The sequence below is a fragment of the Carcharhinus amblyrhynchos genome, chromosome 8, assembly GCF_965287045.1.
Source record: "Carcharhinus amblyrhynchos chromosome 8, sCarAmb.v2.hapA, whole genome shotgun sequence".
Taxonomy (NCBI): Eukaryota; Metazoa; Chordata; class Chondrichthyes; order Carcharhiniformes; family Carcharhinidae; genus Carcharhinus; species Carcharhinus amblyrhynchos.
This window is the reverse complement of record NC_137331.1, coordinates 58,846,566-58,862,093: the sequence shown is the minus strand read 5'-3', so window position 1 is coordinate 58,862,093 and position 15,528 is coordinate 58,846,566. Positions and strand designations below refer to the sequence as shown.

General features: G+C 40.2%; 1 protein-coding gene across 5 annotated transcripts in view; it reads left to right on the top strand.

The window, feature by feature from the left end:
* Nucleotides 1-521: 521 nt before the first annotated feature.
* Nucleotides 522-15,528, top strand: part of cspp1a (centrosome and spindle pole associated protein 1a) — a 213,804-nt gene continuing 198,797 nt past the window's right edge. For 4 of the 5 annotated variants that reach the window (XM_080194128.1, XM_080194129.1, XM_080194127.1 and 1 more), the window contains exons 1-4: nucleotides 522-609; nucleotides 4,407-4,556; nucleotides 11,896-12,008; nucleotides 14,716-14,833. In XM_080194128.1, coding sequence (XP_080050254.1) covers nucleotides 11,910-12,008; nucleotides 14,716-14,833 — 217 coding nt within the window. In that variant the 5' untranslated portion in view covers nucleotides 522-609; nucleotides 4,407-4,556; nucleotides 11,896-11,909. The remainder of the gene's footprint in view (nucleotides 610-4,406; nucleotides 4,557-11,895; nucleotides 12,009-14,715; nucleotides 14,834-15,528) is intronic. The other variant, XM_080194126.1, reaches the window with a different exon arrangement.

Here is a 15,528-nt window from a genome sequence, read left to right as displayed (position 1 = left end):
AAGCCCAAGATTAGCCTTTGATGGTATTGAATGATGGTAGAGCAGACTCAACTGGCACAGTGGTGTATAAATTTCTGCTCATATCCGTTGTGTTTCAATGGGTAGGGTTGCTGGAACATGTTGAATACTGTCTCTGACAAAACATTCTGAGGAAATTAACCAATTAATAAGTCAACAATTGTTTAAAAAAAGAATCAACTAAAGGAAAATAAACAAGAAACTCGTACAAAAACATAAAATAATTCAGAAAATAAAAATAAGTAAGTGACGAGGTGTAAAAATGAATGAAATGTGACTGAAGAAAAACAAAAATAATCGAAGAAACATAACTTTTTAACATTGGTATTAATCATCCAGCCCAGCAGGGAAGCACACACAGACACGAAGGGGAGTATTTCGAAAGTTCACTCTTGCCTTTCCTTTTACTGAAGCCGCAGTTCCGAGACTGGGGAAAAAGCCAAGGCTGGTTGGCTCTGGGCGATCACAATGCACTCTGGTCTTGAGGAGTCAGGCTGGGAGGACCCAGTGACGGTTGGTGAAAGAGGCTCGCGTGCAGCCTGGTTTAACTCTTCAGTACAGAGCGCGAGGGGCGGTGGAGAGTGTAAGCAGGTAGCGACTAACCGAACTTTGCTTTACAAGTTGATATATTCTGCTCAACACCTTTGACAAAACGAGGAGGACCCAAAGCCCGTTAACTTGTCCGTACCTGTTCGCGCTTTCCCCATATTTACAATTTATCTCCCCCCCCGACCCTATTTTTCTGCGGGCTTTTGTAATCTGCAATTTTGTAATCTGTAATCTGTAATTTTGTACCGTGTTGACTGGTAGTTATAGGAAGCAAGGTTTTCTGCTATTCTGTAAGTGTGGAGTAGGGAAATGTCCGTTGCCAGGTTGTAGTGTGGGGGTTCCGCGTTGATGATGTGATGTGGGGTTGATGTGTGGGGTTGCCCGTTGCCCGGGTTGATGTGTGGGGTTGCCCGTTGCCCGGGTTGATGTGTGGGGTTGCCCGTTGCCCGGGTTGATGTGTGGGGTTGCCCGTTGCCCGGGTTGATGTGTGGGGTTGCCCGTTGCCCGGGTTGATGTGTGGGGTTGCCCGTTGCCCGGGTTGATGTGTGGGGTTGCCCGTTGCCCGGGTTGATGTGTGGGGTTGCCCGTTGCCCGGGTTGATGTGTGGGGTTGCCCGTTGCCCGGGTTGATGTGTGGGGTTGCCCGTTGCCCGGGTTGATAGTGTTGTGGTTCCCCGTTGCCTGGCTGATGTTGTGGTGTGGAGGTGGATCCCTCGTTGCCAGGGTGTTGGTGTTTCAGCCCGGGAACGCTGAGTTCCGACTCTGCGCGTTTCTCATTGTTTGGATAACTGTGGGTCGCTGCACGTTTATATTTTGCTTCGTCTACAGCTATTGCTGAAAATAATTTCCTTTTGCGTTAAATACGTTTTGTGGTAACTGCTGCTCAGAGACTGACCACTGGTTGGCCGGGTGTTGGTTTCAGTTTGTGTACTAACTGAAGTTAGTTTGTGTACTAAAGTTAAAGATGAAGTTTGTGTACTAAAGTTGCCTGACGACAAATGTGCCACTCTGTGAAGGCAGGTTACACCTTCCATTTCCCCCTCTCTACTGTTGATGGGAAATAACCTAACTTTATTTGGATGGATTTACTTTTTATAGTGCATTGATGTAGAAAATATTACCCAGTTGGCGAGGGGAAGTTGTGGTACGGGCGGAGCAAAATAATATGATATGGGAAAGTGGATTATACCATGGAGTATTAGGAAAAGTGCTTATATGAAAAATGCTTGAAGGTGGAGCGATTCGTGGAGAAGTTGATGAGTGTGTAGTTAAGGTGGTTGAAGATTCTGTCCTAATGGAGTGGTGAAATTCGGATGGGATGCACAGAAGGTTGCAGTTGTAGAATGAAGAGAGATGACATGATTGTTGGAGGAGGTGTTGAGAAGGGTGGAGATTCATAGCAGCATTGGAACAGGGATGGGCTATTCAGCTCTTTGAGCCAATTGTATTGATTTTGAACATGGTTGATCTTTACTTGCCGTTGCTTCATATCATTTGAGATTCTTTCTAACAAATAATCAGTCTTGAAACCCCCACCCCCATCCCCCCGAATTGATCTAGCATCCTCAGCCTATTGGGGATCCCAGAGAGTTTTATGCAGGTCAGCAAGCACAGGAATTTATGTAGGACAGGTATACAGGTGGATTGAGTATTGGACAAATTGTCTTTGTTGAATTCCTCCAAAAATTCCAATGTGGGTAAAATTGACTTCAGAGGTGAGAAAAGCATGGATAAGGGTTTTGGTGTCAGTGGACCCAAGTTGAATCATTGGTGGACAATTGGCAGAGGAAAACTGTCTTGGTGATATAAGATGGTATAACTCGTGATGGACTGATACAGAAAATATAAAATACGAAATGTTAAGATTGTTCCTGCTTTTCACTTCAAGTTTCTAGCCTTATGACTTGAATTAACTTATTTCCTAGTAATCAGCATTTGCTTCCACCATTGCCTTTGTCCCCCAAGAACCTGTATTTAGTTCCCTCATTTATCTAACTGCTGCCCTTTACATTATCCACAGTCACAGCATCAGGTTCCACATGTAAACTGATGATCTTCAACTTTACCTCATCATGACTTGGACCCCTTCACTGTCTCTGTAATGTCAGATTGTTTAAGCGCCATCCAATATTGGATAGCAGACATTTCCTCCAATTAAATATTGGGAAGACCAAAGCCGTTGTGTTTGCTCCCTTCCAATGTGCCCTGTCAGCCACATAGCAACCCGAAAGTTCTTGTACAGACTGCTTACAATTCAGTTTGTCAGATTATTCTGGTTGTCAGGCAAAAACAATTAAAGGGGTGTACTCTTGAAATCCCTTTTACTCAAAAAAAAGGAAACTTGGGGTCTTTGGCACAAACTCCATTCCAAAGCAATCAACTCTATCCTTCTGAATAGCAACTGTCTGGATCATGTTGACCCTGAGATGAGTTACTGCCCATATCCATGCCATCACTAAGACCACCTGTTTCCACCTCTGTAGAGCCATCCAACTTTATCTTACTAAAAAACCCTATTGTTCTAACTTGCCCTGAGTGCCATCCACCCATCACGTTTGTTGGCTGACTTACGTGGACTCTTAGTTTGGCAATATTGCAATTTTAAAAATATTTACCATATTTTCAAATCCCTTTGTGATTTTTGCCTCCCCTCCCTCTCTACAACCTCTTCCTGTCTGACAAATTTCCTCATTCTTCTAATTATGGCCTCTTGAACATCCCTGAATTACTTCACTAGTGTCTAAGTCTCCTGCAAAATCTCTAAGCTCTGGATTTTCCTCCATTTTTCTCAGCTTCTTTTAAGGCATTAAAACCTACCTCTTTCCTCAAGCTATGGTCGTCGGCCTTATTTTCTCATATGGCACGTATTGCATTTTGTTTGCCGTCACGATGTATCTTAGGACAGTTCACTTTGTTAAATGTGCTATTTAAATACAAGTTTTTTTGCTTTTATGACGTGATGTGTTAATTGCAACCAAGCAATCTCTCTGGTACTGAAAGTGGAGTCTCATTCCTTTAAATTTTAGTTGTTGGAGATTTTAAAAACATAGAATGCATTTTATTTTATTTTTCCTGTTTTCTGTCTCTTAACTTAGCCCTTAATTGGCGTCAAATTCACCCAATAAAATTACACTTCCTTCTCAATACTTGAGCTGCTAATTTCATATTTCTTCAATCTGATTGATTAAAGAAACATAAATTTGCTTGTTCTGCTCACTCAGATTTCAGATGCCCAGTTTCCCATGCTATGACATTATTGCTCAATGCTGCTACGTGGTAGGGAGCGTAATCCTGTAATGTGAGATTGCTACCAGATTTTGGGTTTATTATGTACGTCAATCCCAATAGTCTACAAATTGCACCTAGTCCAATACTTCTGACAGTGTGTAATATACTTAATTCATCCTTGAGGTTAGTCACAATTATGCCAGTTGTTACAGTCTTAACTTTGAGCTAGTTGACTGCAGGTTCAAGTCTTTCTAGGATTTGAGCACATCATCCAATATGCTGCTTCAGTACAGACTGAGGCTGAATCAAGGTGGTGTGTTTGGATATAACATTAAAGCAAGTTTCTATCTGCTAGCTAAGCTTCTTGTTCAATGCCCCTGGTGACCTAATGAATATGTCTGTCTTAATTAGAGGCACCAAAATCTAATGAGCCATTTGTTTGATCTTCTGCTTGCAGGACTTATTTGAATAGAAACTGTCTACCAAATTGCTGATAATGACAGCATTACAAAATTAATTGAATACTTTAGGGTATTCTGAGACTGTCATAAAACATTAAGTGTTTTGTTCCTTCTAACAATTTATTTGACCGTCTATTACATTTGGTGTTAGCTGCATCTTTCAGCCTTCTGAGAGGGAATTTGGCGATGAGTGATCCATTAGCCTAATGCCATTGGGAAACTAGTGTCTATAATTAAGGACAACAGAACACTTTGAACATTTTCAGTTGACCAGAGAGAGCCAGCATGGATTTGTGAAGAGGTATGTCATACATGATGAATCACGTTGAAGTTTTTGTATAAATGACTAAAGTAGTAGACAGAGGAATGTCTATGGTTTTATATGGACTTCCAGAAGTCTTCCAAGATGAAGTCCATTAACTGAGGTTGATATTCGTGGAATTGAAGGCAAGCTATTGACCTAGTTAGCAAATTGGTTGAGTGGAATCAGGTTGAGTAGGGATAATGGGCAGGATCTCTAATTGGTAGGCTGTTAACTCGTGTCCCACAAGGATCTGTGAGGGTGCCTCAACTATTCACTATGTCCACTGACAAGTTACATGATGGCACACATCTAAATTTGCAGATGATGCAAAGTTAGGTGGTATTGTAATCTGTGCAAATGCAAGGTCAAAATTATGACAGTATGTCAGTTATTAAGTGAATAGATAAAGCTGTGGCACATGATTTCAGTGCAGATAAAAATGAGGTCAACCACACTGGTCCTGAAAAATAAATAACAGGGCATTTTCTAAACGGTAAAAAGTTAGAATTCCAAAGAGACTTGGGGTCCAAGCACACAAATCAATAAAATGTCACGAACAGGTACCAAAAATCAACATGTTCAATACAATGTAGCTTTTATACCAAGATGACTAGAATACAAATGAATAGATGTCAATATCTACAAAGTCTTGGTTGGACCATAACAGGAGACAGAGCAATTCTAGGCACGACACCTTAAGATGTTATGTTGACATTGAAAGAAAATGTAGTTTAAATTTATTAGAATGATCTATGAGGAGAGATTGAACATACAAAGATTGAATTCCTTGGATAAATGTACAGAGATTGCATTCTTAGGAAGATAGGAATTAGAAGCAGAAGGAGGTGAATTCAGCCCTTTGCGCCTGCTCTGCCATTCAATCAGATCATGGCTGATCTCACTGGTTTCAAATCCACCTCCCTACCTGCTCCCTATATGTCTTTATTCCTTTTATATTAGAAATATATCTATCTCCTTCTGGAAACCATCCAGTGATTCAGACTTCATCACGCTATGGGGCAGCGAGTTCCACAAATTCACCACCCTCTGTGAGAAGTAGTTCCTCCTCACTTCCGTTTTGAATCTACCGCCTCTCAACCTATACCTGTGATTTCTTGTTCTAGATTGCCCATTGAGGAAACATTTGGTATACATTTGCTTTGTCAATCCCTTTTAAAATTTTATATGTCTCGATCAGATTCCCCCTCACCTTTCTAAGCTCCAGCTAATATGAAGCCAAACTGTTTAATCTCTCATACATCAACCCTTTCATGTCTGGAATCAACCTGGTGAACTTCATCTGAACTGTCTCCAATGTCACCACATACTTCCTCAAATAAGGTGACCAAAACTAGACCCAGTACTCCAGATGTGATCTCACCAACACCCTATTCCCTGGAAGTTAAGAGTTGAGTGGTATGTTACAGACAGGAGTAGGGTTAATTTAAACAGCTGTAATTTCTCCTTCTGCCATTTGTCCATGAAAGGTGTTTTTATTTGCTTCCTTCTTTATAAGTGGTGGCAGATTTCCTAACCCCTCGGTTTTGGTGTGCTTCAATTTCTATTGCTAACCCCACAGCAAACTCTTGATAGGATGAACTCAAAGGGGTTATTTTGTTTGTGCACTCAGAAGTCACGGGAAGGGGATTGCCATGTAGCCTGCTATGCACTCTCAGTAAAAGAGAGGTGGAGAAAAGAACCATTTACAGGACAAAGACCACTGTGTCAGGGAAAAATGAGTTTTAGTATTTCTTGTTTTTGCAATATCACTGTCATAATGTATAAACTGGAAAACAAGCTTATGGGGGTATTCCTGGTTTCATGGGATTATGGACAGAAAGCCTGCAAAGACAAACATCAATTAAAAAAAAAGGACTGAGGCCAAGTGGTTTGACATGTTGATCAACCAAGAGTGTCAGGAGAAATTGCAAAATAATTTACATAAGGCGAAGGGAAAAATGAGTTGAGGTTGGCTGTTGTATTTCAAAAGGGAATATACAATTGAAGGATTGTAAATCAATAAGGAATGATAGGGTAAGTTTACTTTTAAAATATAGTAGCAACAAAGTTTTAAAAAACTTAAAAATTCTGAGATAGGGAACTTCTAAAGGCTCGTGGGAGCCAAAGGTAAAGTAAAGTTGCCATAGTCCCAGATGACACGTCTTAAGAGGCATCTGATGGGAACATGAATTTAAGAGGCATCTGAACGGGTATATGAGTACGGAGGAAATAGAGGGATATGGACCGAGTAAGGGCAGAAGGTTTTTTTTTCAGTTATGGCTTCATGATCAGTACAGGCTTGGAGGGCAAAAAAGCATGCTGCTGTGCTGTTTTTTGTTCTTTATGACTAGGCTGTCTTCCCCTTTGAGGGGGAGAGCTGACTGATGATGATTTAACCCGAGGATTGCCACACCATTGGTGAGGGGCAAGATTGAAAAGGTGGGCCTTCATGAATTACCTCAAACAGTATTGGAATTGAACCGAGCTGTTGGTGTCACTCTGCATCACAAATCCGCTATCCAGCCAACTAAACTAAAAAATTCAATAGAGGGCATGATGAAAGGAGAAAAGCAGATTTAAGAAACACCGAAGACCGTGTATGTGGTGGCTGCTAAGATCTCAAAGAGGACAAAGTATGAATGAGGCCAGAGGAGAGTGATTTGATGTCACCCTCTGAGAACATCCCAAGTGCCGCAGGGCATTGTATGATAAAGGTCGATTAGAAAATCTATAAGTAGGCTCACCATTTGATGGGAGGTTTAGCTCAGTGATCTGTTCGGATAGGTTTAAATAGCGCTGTTAAGGTGTCAAGGTATTCTTGTGTTTTAAGTATTTTTAAAAATTTCTTTAAAAAATGTTTCATTTTAATATAAAATCACTGTTGGTATGGTAAGTTCCTGATTTCAGAAAGCCTCTTCATAATACACAAATTGTAAAGCTGTTCAAGCAGCTGATTCAAGTTTCTGTTTGGAATTTAGGCCGTCTGGCACTTACCATCTGCTATGCCTTAAATGGGGAAAATAAATATTTCACGTGAGTTCAAAGTCCAGACTCTCAGTCAATGGTGCATTCCTTCACAGAGTTTGGCTGGCTGAAAACTGATGTTGCAAAGCATACTCTTTCAGTAGAATTTATTTCCACAATGAAATGGATCTTTGGAGATCAGTCTTGTAAGTGAACATAAGAACGTAAGAAATAGGAGCAGGAGTAGGCCATCTAGCCCTTTGAGCCTGCCCCGCCATTCAATAAGATCATGGCTGACCTGTCGTGGCTCAGTTCCACATTCCCGCCCTCTCCCCATAACCCTTAATCCCCTCTCTTATCAAAAACCCATCAACCCGCGTCTTAAAAATATTTAGCGAGGTAGCCTCCACCACTTCAACGGGCAGAGAATTCCAGAGATTCACCACCCTTTGAGTGAAGAAGTTCCTCCTCAACTCTGTTCTAAACCGCCCCCCCTTTATCTTGAGGCTGTGCCCCCTAGTCCTATTATCCTTTCTGAGCGGGAAGAGTCTCTCCACCTCTATCCTATCCATCCCATTCATCATCTTATACGTCTCAATGAGATCTCCCCTCATTCTTCTAAACTCTAACGAGTACAAGCCTAGTTTATTCAGCCTCTCCTCATAGCTCAACCCCCTCAACTCCGGAATCAGCCTAGTAAACCTCCTCTGCACTCCCTCCAAGGCCAAAATATCCTTGCGTAAGTACGACGCCCAAAACTGCACACAGTACTCCAGCTGCAGCCTCACCAATGCCCTATACAGCTGCAGCAAGACCTCCCTACTTTTATATTCAATCCCCCTCACTATGAAGGCCAGCATCCCATTTGCCTTCCTGATCACCTGCAAGCTGGGTTTTTGCGACTCATGCACAAGGACCCCAAGGTCCCTCTGCACTGTCGCCTGCTGCAGTTTTTTGCCACGTAAGTAATAATCCTTCCTACCATTATTCCTACCAAAGTGGACCACCTCGCACTTGCCAACATTAAATTCCATTTGCCATTTCCTGGCCCATTCGCCCAGCCTATCTAGATCCTTCTGTAGACTCTCCACACCCTCTGCACAATTTGCCTTTCCTCCAATCTTGGTGTCATCAGCAAATTTCGACACCCTACACTCGGTTCCCTCCTCCAGATCATCTATATAAATGGTAAATAGCTGAGGCCCCAGCACCGACCCCTGGGGCACTCCACTAGTCACCATCCGCCAATCCGAATAGCACCCATTGACCCCCACTCTCAGCCTCCTATTTGACAACCAATCCTCTATCCACGCTAACACCCTACCCCCAACTCCCTGTCCCCTGACCTTCTGCAATAACCTCCTGTGAGGTACCTTGTCAAACGCCTTCTGAAAATCCAGAAAGACCACATCCACTGGCTCTTCTCTATCCACCGCCCTAGACACATCCTCATAGAACTCCAGTAAATTTGTCAGACGCGATTTCCCTTTAACGAAACCGTGCTGCGTCTGCTCTATCAAGCAATTCCTCTCAAGATGCCTCGCTATTTCCTCCTTGATGACGGATTCTAACATTTTACCTACAACAGACGTTAAACTAACCGGCCTATAATTCCCTGCCTTTTGCCTGGCACCCTTCTTAAACAACGGCGTAACATTAGCCGCTTTCCAATCTTCCGACACTTCCCCAGAATCCAGCGATGTCTGGAAAATAACCACCAAGGCATCCACTATCACCTCTGCCATTTCTTTCAGAACCCTCGGATGCATTCCATCCGGTCCTGGCGACTTGTCCACAATCAGTTCCTCCAGTCTGTCGAGCACCTCCTTTCTAGTAACAGTAATGTCATTAAGACCCTCCAGTCCTACCACCTTTCCATCTCTAACACCCGGCAAATTATTCACGTCCTCCTCCGTGAAGACAGAAACAAAAAAGTTATTCAGGACCTCAGCCATACCCCCATCCCCTACCACTAAGTCCCCCTTCTCATCCTCTAAGGGACCAACGTTCACCCTAGCCAGCCTCTTCCTTTTTATATATTTATAAAAATTCTTGCTATCCTTTTTTATATTAAGCACAAGCCCAGCTTCATAGTTTCTCCTATCCTTCTTTAACATCTTCTTTGTCAATCTTTGTTGACATTTAAACCTCTCCCAATCCTCTTCTAGCCCACTACTCTTTGCTACTCTAAACGCCTCCGCTTTTAATTTAACACTTTCCTTCACCTCCTTCGTCATCCACGGCTTACTACCTCTCCTCCTACTGTCCTTTTTGACCATCGGAATAAATTTCTGCTGAGCACCAAGAAAGATCTCCTTAAAGATCCTCCACTGCTCCTCAGCAGACCTACCTTCCAACGCGCTCCCCCAGTCCACATTCGCCAATTCTTCTCTCATCCTACCGTACTCCCCTCTGTTCAAACAAAGGAAGCGCGTCCGGGAACCCACTTTCTCCTCCTCCATCTGCACCAGAAGCTCCACCATACAATGATCACTCTCCCTAAGAGGATCCTTCACTGCAAGGTCCCTAATTCTACCCGCCTCATTACATAACACCAGATCCAAGATAGCTCGCTCCCTCGTCGGCTCCAACACACACTGTTCGAGGAAACTATTCTGGCAGCGTTCCAACTCCTCCTCCTTGAGCCCACCGCGTCCAACATGGGTCGACCAATCTATATGTAGATTGAAATCCCCCATAACTATGGCCGTCCCATTCCTGCACGCCGCACTTATTTGCGCGTTAACAGCCCGCCCCACCTCCAGACCATTATTTGGGGGTCTATAGACGACACCCATCAGCGTCTTCCTCCCTTTGCTGTTCCTAATCTCTACTCACAATGATTCCACTTTCTGCTCCTTGGCTCCAATATCATCCCTTGCTACCACCCTGATGCTATCCTTAATCAGCAGAGCTACACCCCCCCCCCTTTCCCTCCTGCCTGTCCTTCCTAAACACTTGATATCCCTGGACATTCAGCTCCAAGTCCCTGTCACCTTGCAGCCACGTCTCTGTAATGGCCACCAGATCATATCCATTTGCGCTGATCTGCGCCACCAGCTCATCCACTTTATTCCGAATGCTTCGTGCATTCAGGTAAAGTGCCTTCATCCCAGCCTTCACCTGGACCCTATTTGCCGTAACGCCACCAACCATACTCACGCCCCCTACTCCCTCTATTATTGGGCTTATTTGGGCTCTATTATTGAAGCTTTGGTATAAATTATGTAGGTGGGACCAGGCATTCAAACCTGGACAGAGCCCCTTTCTGTGCTGCTTAGTAAGGGTAAAAATGGCAGACTGAAGTTTCCTAAATACACAAGACTGTATTACTGGTTCCATCAGCTAGAGTTTGTGTCACATGCCTCTCTCCTTTCTATTCTGGCTTTGGTGTGTATATCCCTTTGTCCGAGTCCCTGAGATTGTTAATGTTCCAGCCTTTAAGTCTTGAACAGTAGGTTGCTGGGTCTGTTAGCAGATGAAACCTTAGTGGTTGCTGTGGCCTGGCTTTACAAAATGTAGATGACCTTTGTATAGTTCCTGTTGAATTTGATCACTGCAAGCCACAGGAGTTTGTTTAGGTCCTCTGCAAAGATGAGCTGTCAGTTTTGTATTAGGTTGAGGAGGTTCACAATAGACATAGCTTTGTCCATTTTAAAATGGATCTTTGTCCAGTTTTTAAAATTGTAGAAATTAACCATGAGGAAATTTGTATATGTATTTTTTAAAAATATATACTGTGAGGTTTTAGCCCCCGATTGATTTAATTATCTTAAGTTTTCATGTTGTTTGAGTAGAGAAGATAGATTTAAATTAGTTGGAGAGCTTAAAACTACATATACAGTTTATCTAAATATACATTAAAAAAATGGAGCCACACCTTTCAGGAGCAAAATCAAGAAACGCAAAAGTTTGAAACTTTTCTACAAGGATGCTCAGTCACATTTTAATTTCAAAACTGAGATTGAAAGATTTTTGTTAGCCTAGGTATAAGGGGTGTAAGCCAAAGCAGAATATGAAAGTTGGGTTGTAGATCAGTTCCAATATCAATTTTTAAAGAGTATGTATTTTTACATCGCTCTCCATGTACTCCCCAACTATCCCTCTGTATTGTCAAACAACTTGTCTGATAGTCCTGGATTAGCTGCAGTATTCTTCAATTCAGCACGGGAAAGGGTGTCACAAGCTGCAATACTGTTGTTGGCTCTGTTCTCCCATACTAGCTATAGACTGAGGCAGAAATATGCTGTGCATTATTTGATGACCTATTGATTAGTTTAATTAAAAAGATAGAAACATTATTCACATTCAGTGTTACTCTGTTTAGTCATAAAACCAATCTTCTAATTTAGAAAATTCAATGTTTTAAAAGGTGCTTTGCTGACGATGGCAGATGAGTTGGAAAGGTTCCTTGAAGAACAGAGGGCCAAATTAGCACAAGATAAAATCGAGCTGGACCAAGATCCACCATACATGGAAATGAGAGTAAGTTCACAAAGTTTCTATATTTAAAAACAGTAACTTTCAACTTGAATAATTATTTGAATGAAAGTGAAGTCACCTGTTGATTATGTTGTTATAGTACAAATGGGGCAAATTTAATGAATAGAATCAAACATTTCTACTTAATTTAGTAGGCAGCGGATGCATGTAACATAATCAATTGTTATTTACAGGAGGTCAGAAAATAATAGATCTAAAAATATTTCCCATTTGCTTTCCATTTAGAATAAATAAGGGGAGTAATCAAAGGCATATAATATAGAAGCACTTTCCAACTACCTGCATGAATAGATGGAATTTCAAGTCTACTTTTAAATTTTATATTCTGAAGAAGCAACAGTATTACAAGTTTTATTCAAAAACATTGGTGCAATTTTAATAAAAAATTATATTTAACGGACTCTAAAATTCTCATACAGTATTAAATATTTTGTAAATTTTATAAATTTTATTGTTTATAAATTTAAAGCAGTATCACAAAGTACAGATTTGTAACTCGGCTTTTACACCGATGAAAAGTGATTTCAGATGTGCTTTAAAGCAGAAATAGTTGTGAAGTAAGTTAGGTTTGACCTGACAGTACTAAATAAACTAAAAGAACATTGATGGGGAGCAGATTAACTTTTGACTTGAACAAAAAACAAGCTAACATTTATACAGGAAGTCCATTACATCAAGTTCAATTTAATTTTGAATAGTTTTATTATTCTTATGGAATGTAAGCTTGGTCCTGCGTTCTTAAGTGTTAGGGACCTGTTCAGAAACTCCAAGGTATACTATGAAGTTAGCCCAAACCCCAAATATTTTTGAATTTGGTATTAGTGTGAGCGTAAGGTGTTTCATTCCAGGTGTGATTCTGTTGATCCACTAGGAAGTTTTTATCAAAACAAACTTTATTTAACAATACTGTTTAACTATAATAAAAAAAGAATTTGCATAACTTTTTCCAATTTAAATCTTAAACATGATGAGGTATAATTGCTAACCTATCTCTAGTTCCAATTTAAGCAATATTTCTCTTGGATGTTAACTCCTCTTCAAAAATGGGCTTACACCTATTGGATGGCAAATTTGTTCATTTATCAGATGTAATTCTTTTAATGTTCTATATCTAGTTTCATTGTATCTTTTTATAAAGCAGGTTTACTCAACAGCATAGATATCCTACCAGAGACTAAATCAGCAATCATAAAATGGCTTATTCTAGTTACTATAAATGAAATTATAATGTTCTTTGATCTCAATATGTTGTCATTGCCAAACCTAGAGCAAGTAGTTGTTTTATGTTCATTAACCCTGTGTTGGTCCTCACTACTTAGTGAATCTGTTTAACTAATCTGTCCTACCATTGTCAGAGTGCAAGCATCATCAGTGCTGCACTGTTAAAGGAGATAACTAATACATTCATCACAGGACTGAAATTCATTTGACCAGTATAATTTGTTTGGATTCATTATTATTTTTAACCTCTTCCTTGAATTCTGTTTGTCATGTCATTTTTCAAAGTTCCAACCTCTATGCTTTGTGCAGTTCACCAGATAATGATACATTAACTCAAACTGGTAGCATTTGTAACTGTTTCTTGTGTATACCTTTCATTTGCCTGTTATTGTTATAATTTTTGCTTCCATTGTGATAGCCAAATCTGCTAAAGATGATTTCATCCTAATTCTGCTTGTCTTTAATTTAATGAATTTAATGTGTCTGGTATCTGAACAATTTTGAAATCTGGCAGTCGTTGAGTCTTCTGTTTTTGCCATTGTGGAATGTCTATTTTTTTGTATGAAGACTGAAGGAAATTACTCTTTCCCATGAATTTTTTTCAGGTTACGGAGATCTGATCCAACAGTCTACTGAGAACCAAACACCTATTGATACCATTTGCCTACTCATATGAGGCACCTTCACACAATCCATTAATTTAAATGATAACACTGATTCAGGGTTCTCAAAATTTCATATCTTCTATCCTTCATACAATCTGTTAAAATGAATGATACATTCTTCAATGGTTATCTGATTTTGGAAATGATCAAATTCTGACATGCCACATAGGCGTTCAGCAGATTGTGTCTCATGTATTTAGGAACCCTAAATTCCAAAACTTTTATCACTATTCAACTGTCAGACATACATTTTATTGAAATACTTTTGATTTTACTTATTTTTGGGAGATGTCAACGCTAAGACCACACCTTGGTTTTCCATTCATTGGGTCATAATCCTGGTCCACATGTTCATTTAATTCTTCCACTGATTATATTCCATTGACTCCAAGAACCTTGAAGACTAATCATATCCTGAGAATTTACATTTACTTTCTGCCATTTGCACAATGGCTGCTAGGATTTTAGTTACATGTCTGATATTTTTCTATTTTGCTTTCCAACCTTTACTTTTGGACAGCCATTCTTGGCTGCCATGGTCCAGAAAGTCTTATGGTGAAGAGTAGAATGAGACCCTATCTTTATGCACTTTTAAAATAAGCTTTTATTGATTTTACAAACATGGGCATCCTAACTCAACAGCCAGTTTCGGTCTGTTCCTTCTTGTAGGAACACAAATGGCATCCAACTTAATACTCCCAACTGCATACAATTAAATATAATTAATATGGTTAACACTGTTTTCCTGATATATCAACTGGAATTGTCTCAAACTGTTTTTTTGTAATTTGACTTTTTTCCAGATAAATTCTTCAGAGCCATTCAGTAAGACTGATCAAACTTCAGACTCCATAGTCAAAGGAAATAACCTTTCAGGTGCTCAATCTATAAAAGAAAGTCTGCAAACTGGCAGATCTGAAGGTACAGTGTAGTTGATAAAATGTGGCATGTTAGGATTATAAAATAACTCCACCCTCTCCCATTATGGCTCAGTGGGTAAATGCAGCTTTTTGGAATTGGAGTAAGCTGTTCTGAATAGGAATGTGGCAGGCAGAATCTTTGGTCTTTGTCAAGATGCATATTTTCCTTTTGTTCGTGAACAATGTGGGTTAGCTATTTAAATGCAAGTTGGTCAAATTCAGCTACGTTATTACATATGATTGCATTGAAATCATGATATAAAACAAAATGTTGAGTTAAACTGTTTCATGCTGTTGTTGATCCTCGTACTGTAATTCCATTTATTTTACATCACTAATCATGCAGATCATTTAGATCAGGTTTGCCCAAACATTTCCAGCTTTGGAACCTTTTGACTTCCCCAAGATTGCTGAAGGTACACCTGAGGAAAATTCCTTCATATATTGAACAATTAAACCACAAAAATTATTTCTGTGTAATAAGTACAAACATACATAAAGCAAACTTATAAGATTCTTCTGTGCATTATATTTATGCACTTATGATAAAATAAGTCTGTTCTTCAACAAATAGTTCCAAATCTTTTTTTAATCTCACAGCACACTTTAAAGTCCAACGGATTTATTTGGAAGCATGAGCTTTCGGAGCGCTGCCCTTCACCTGATGAAGGAGCAGCGCTCTGAAAGCTCGTGTAA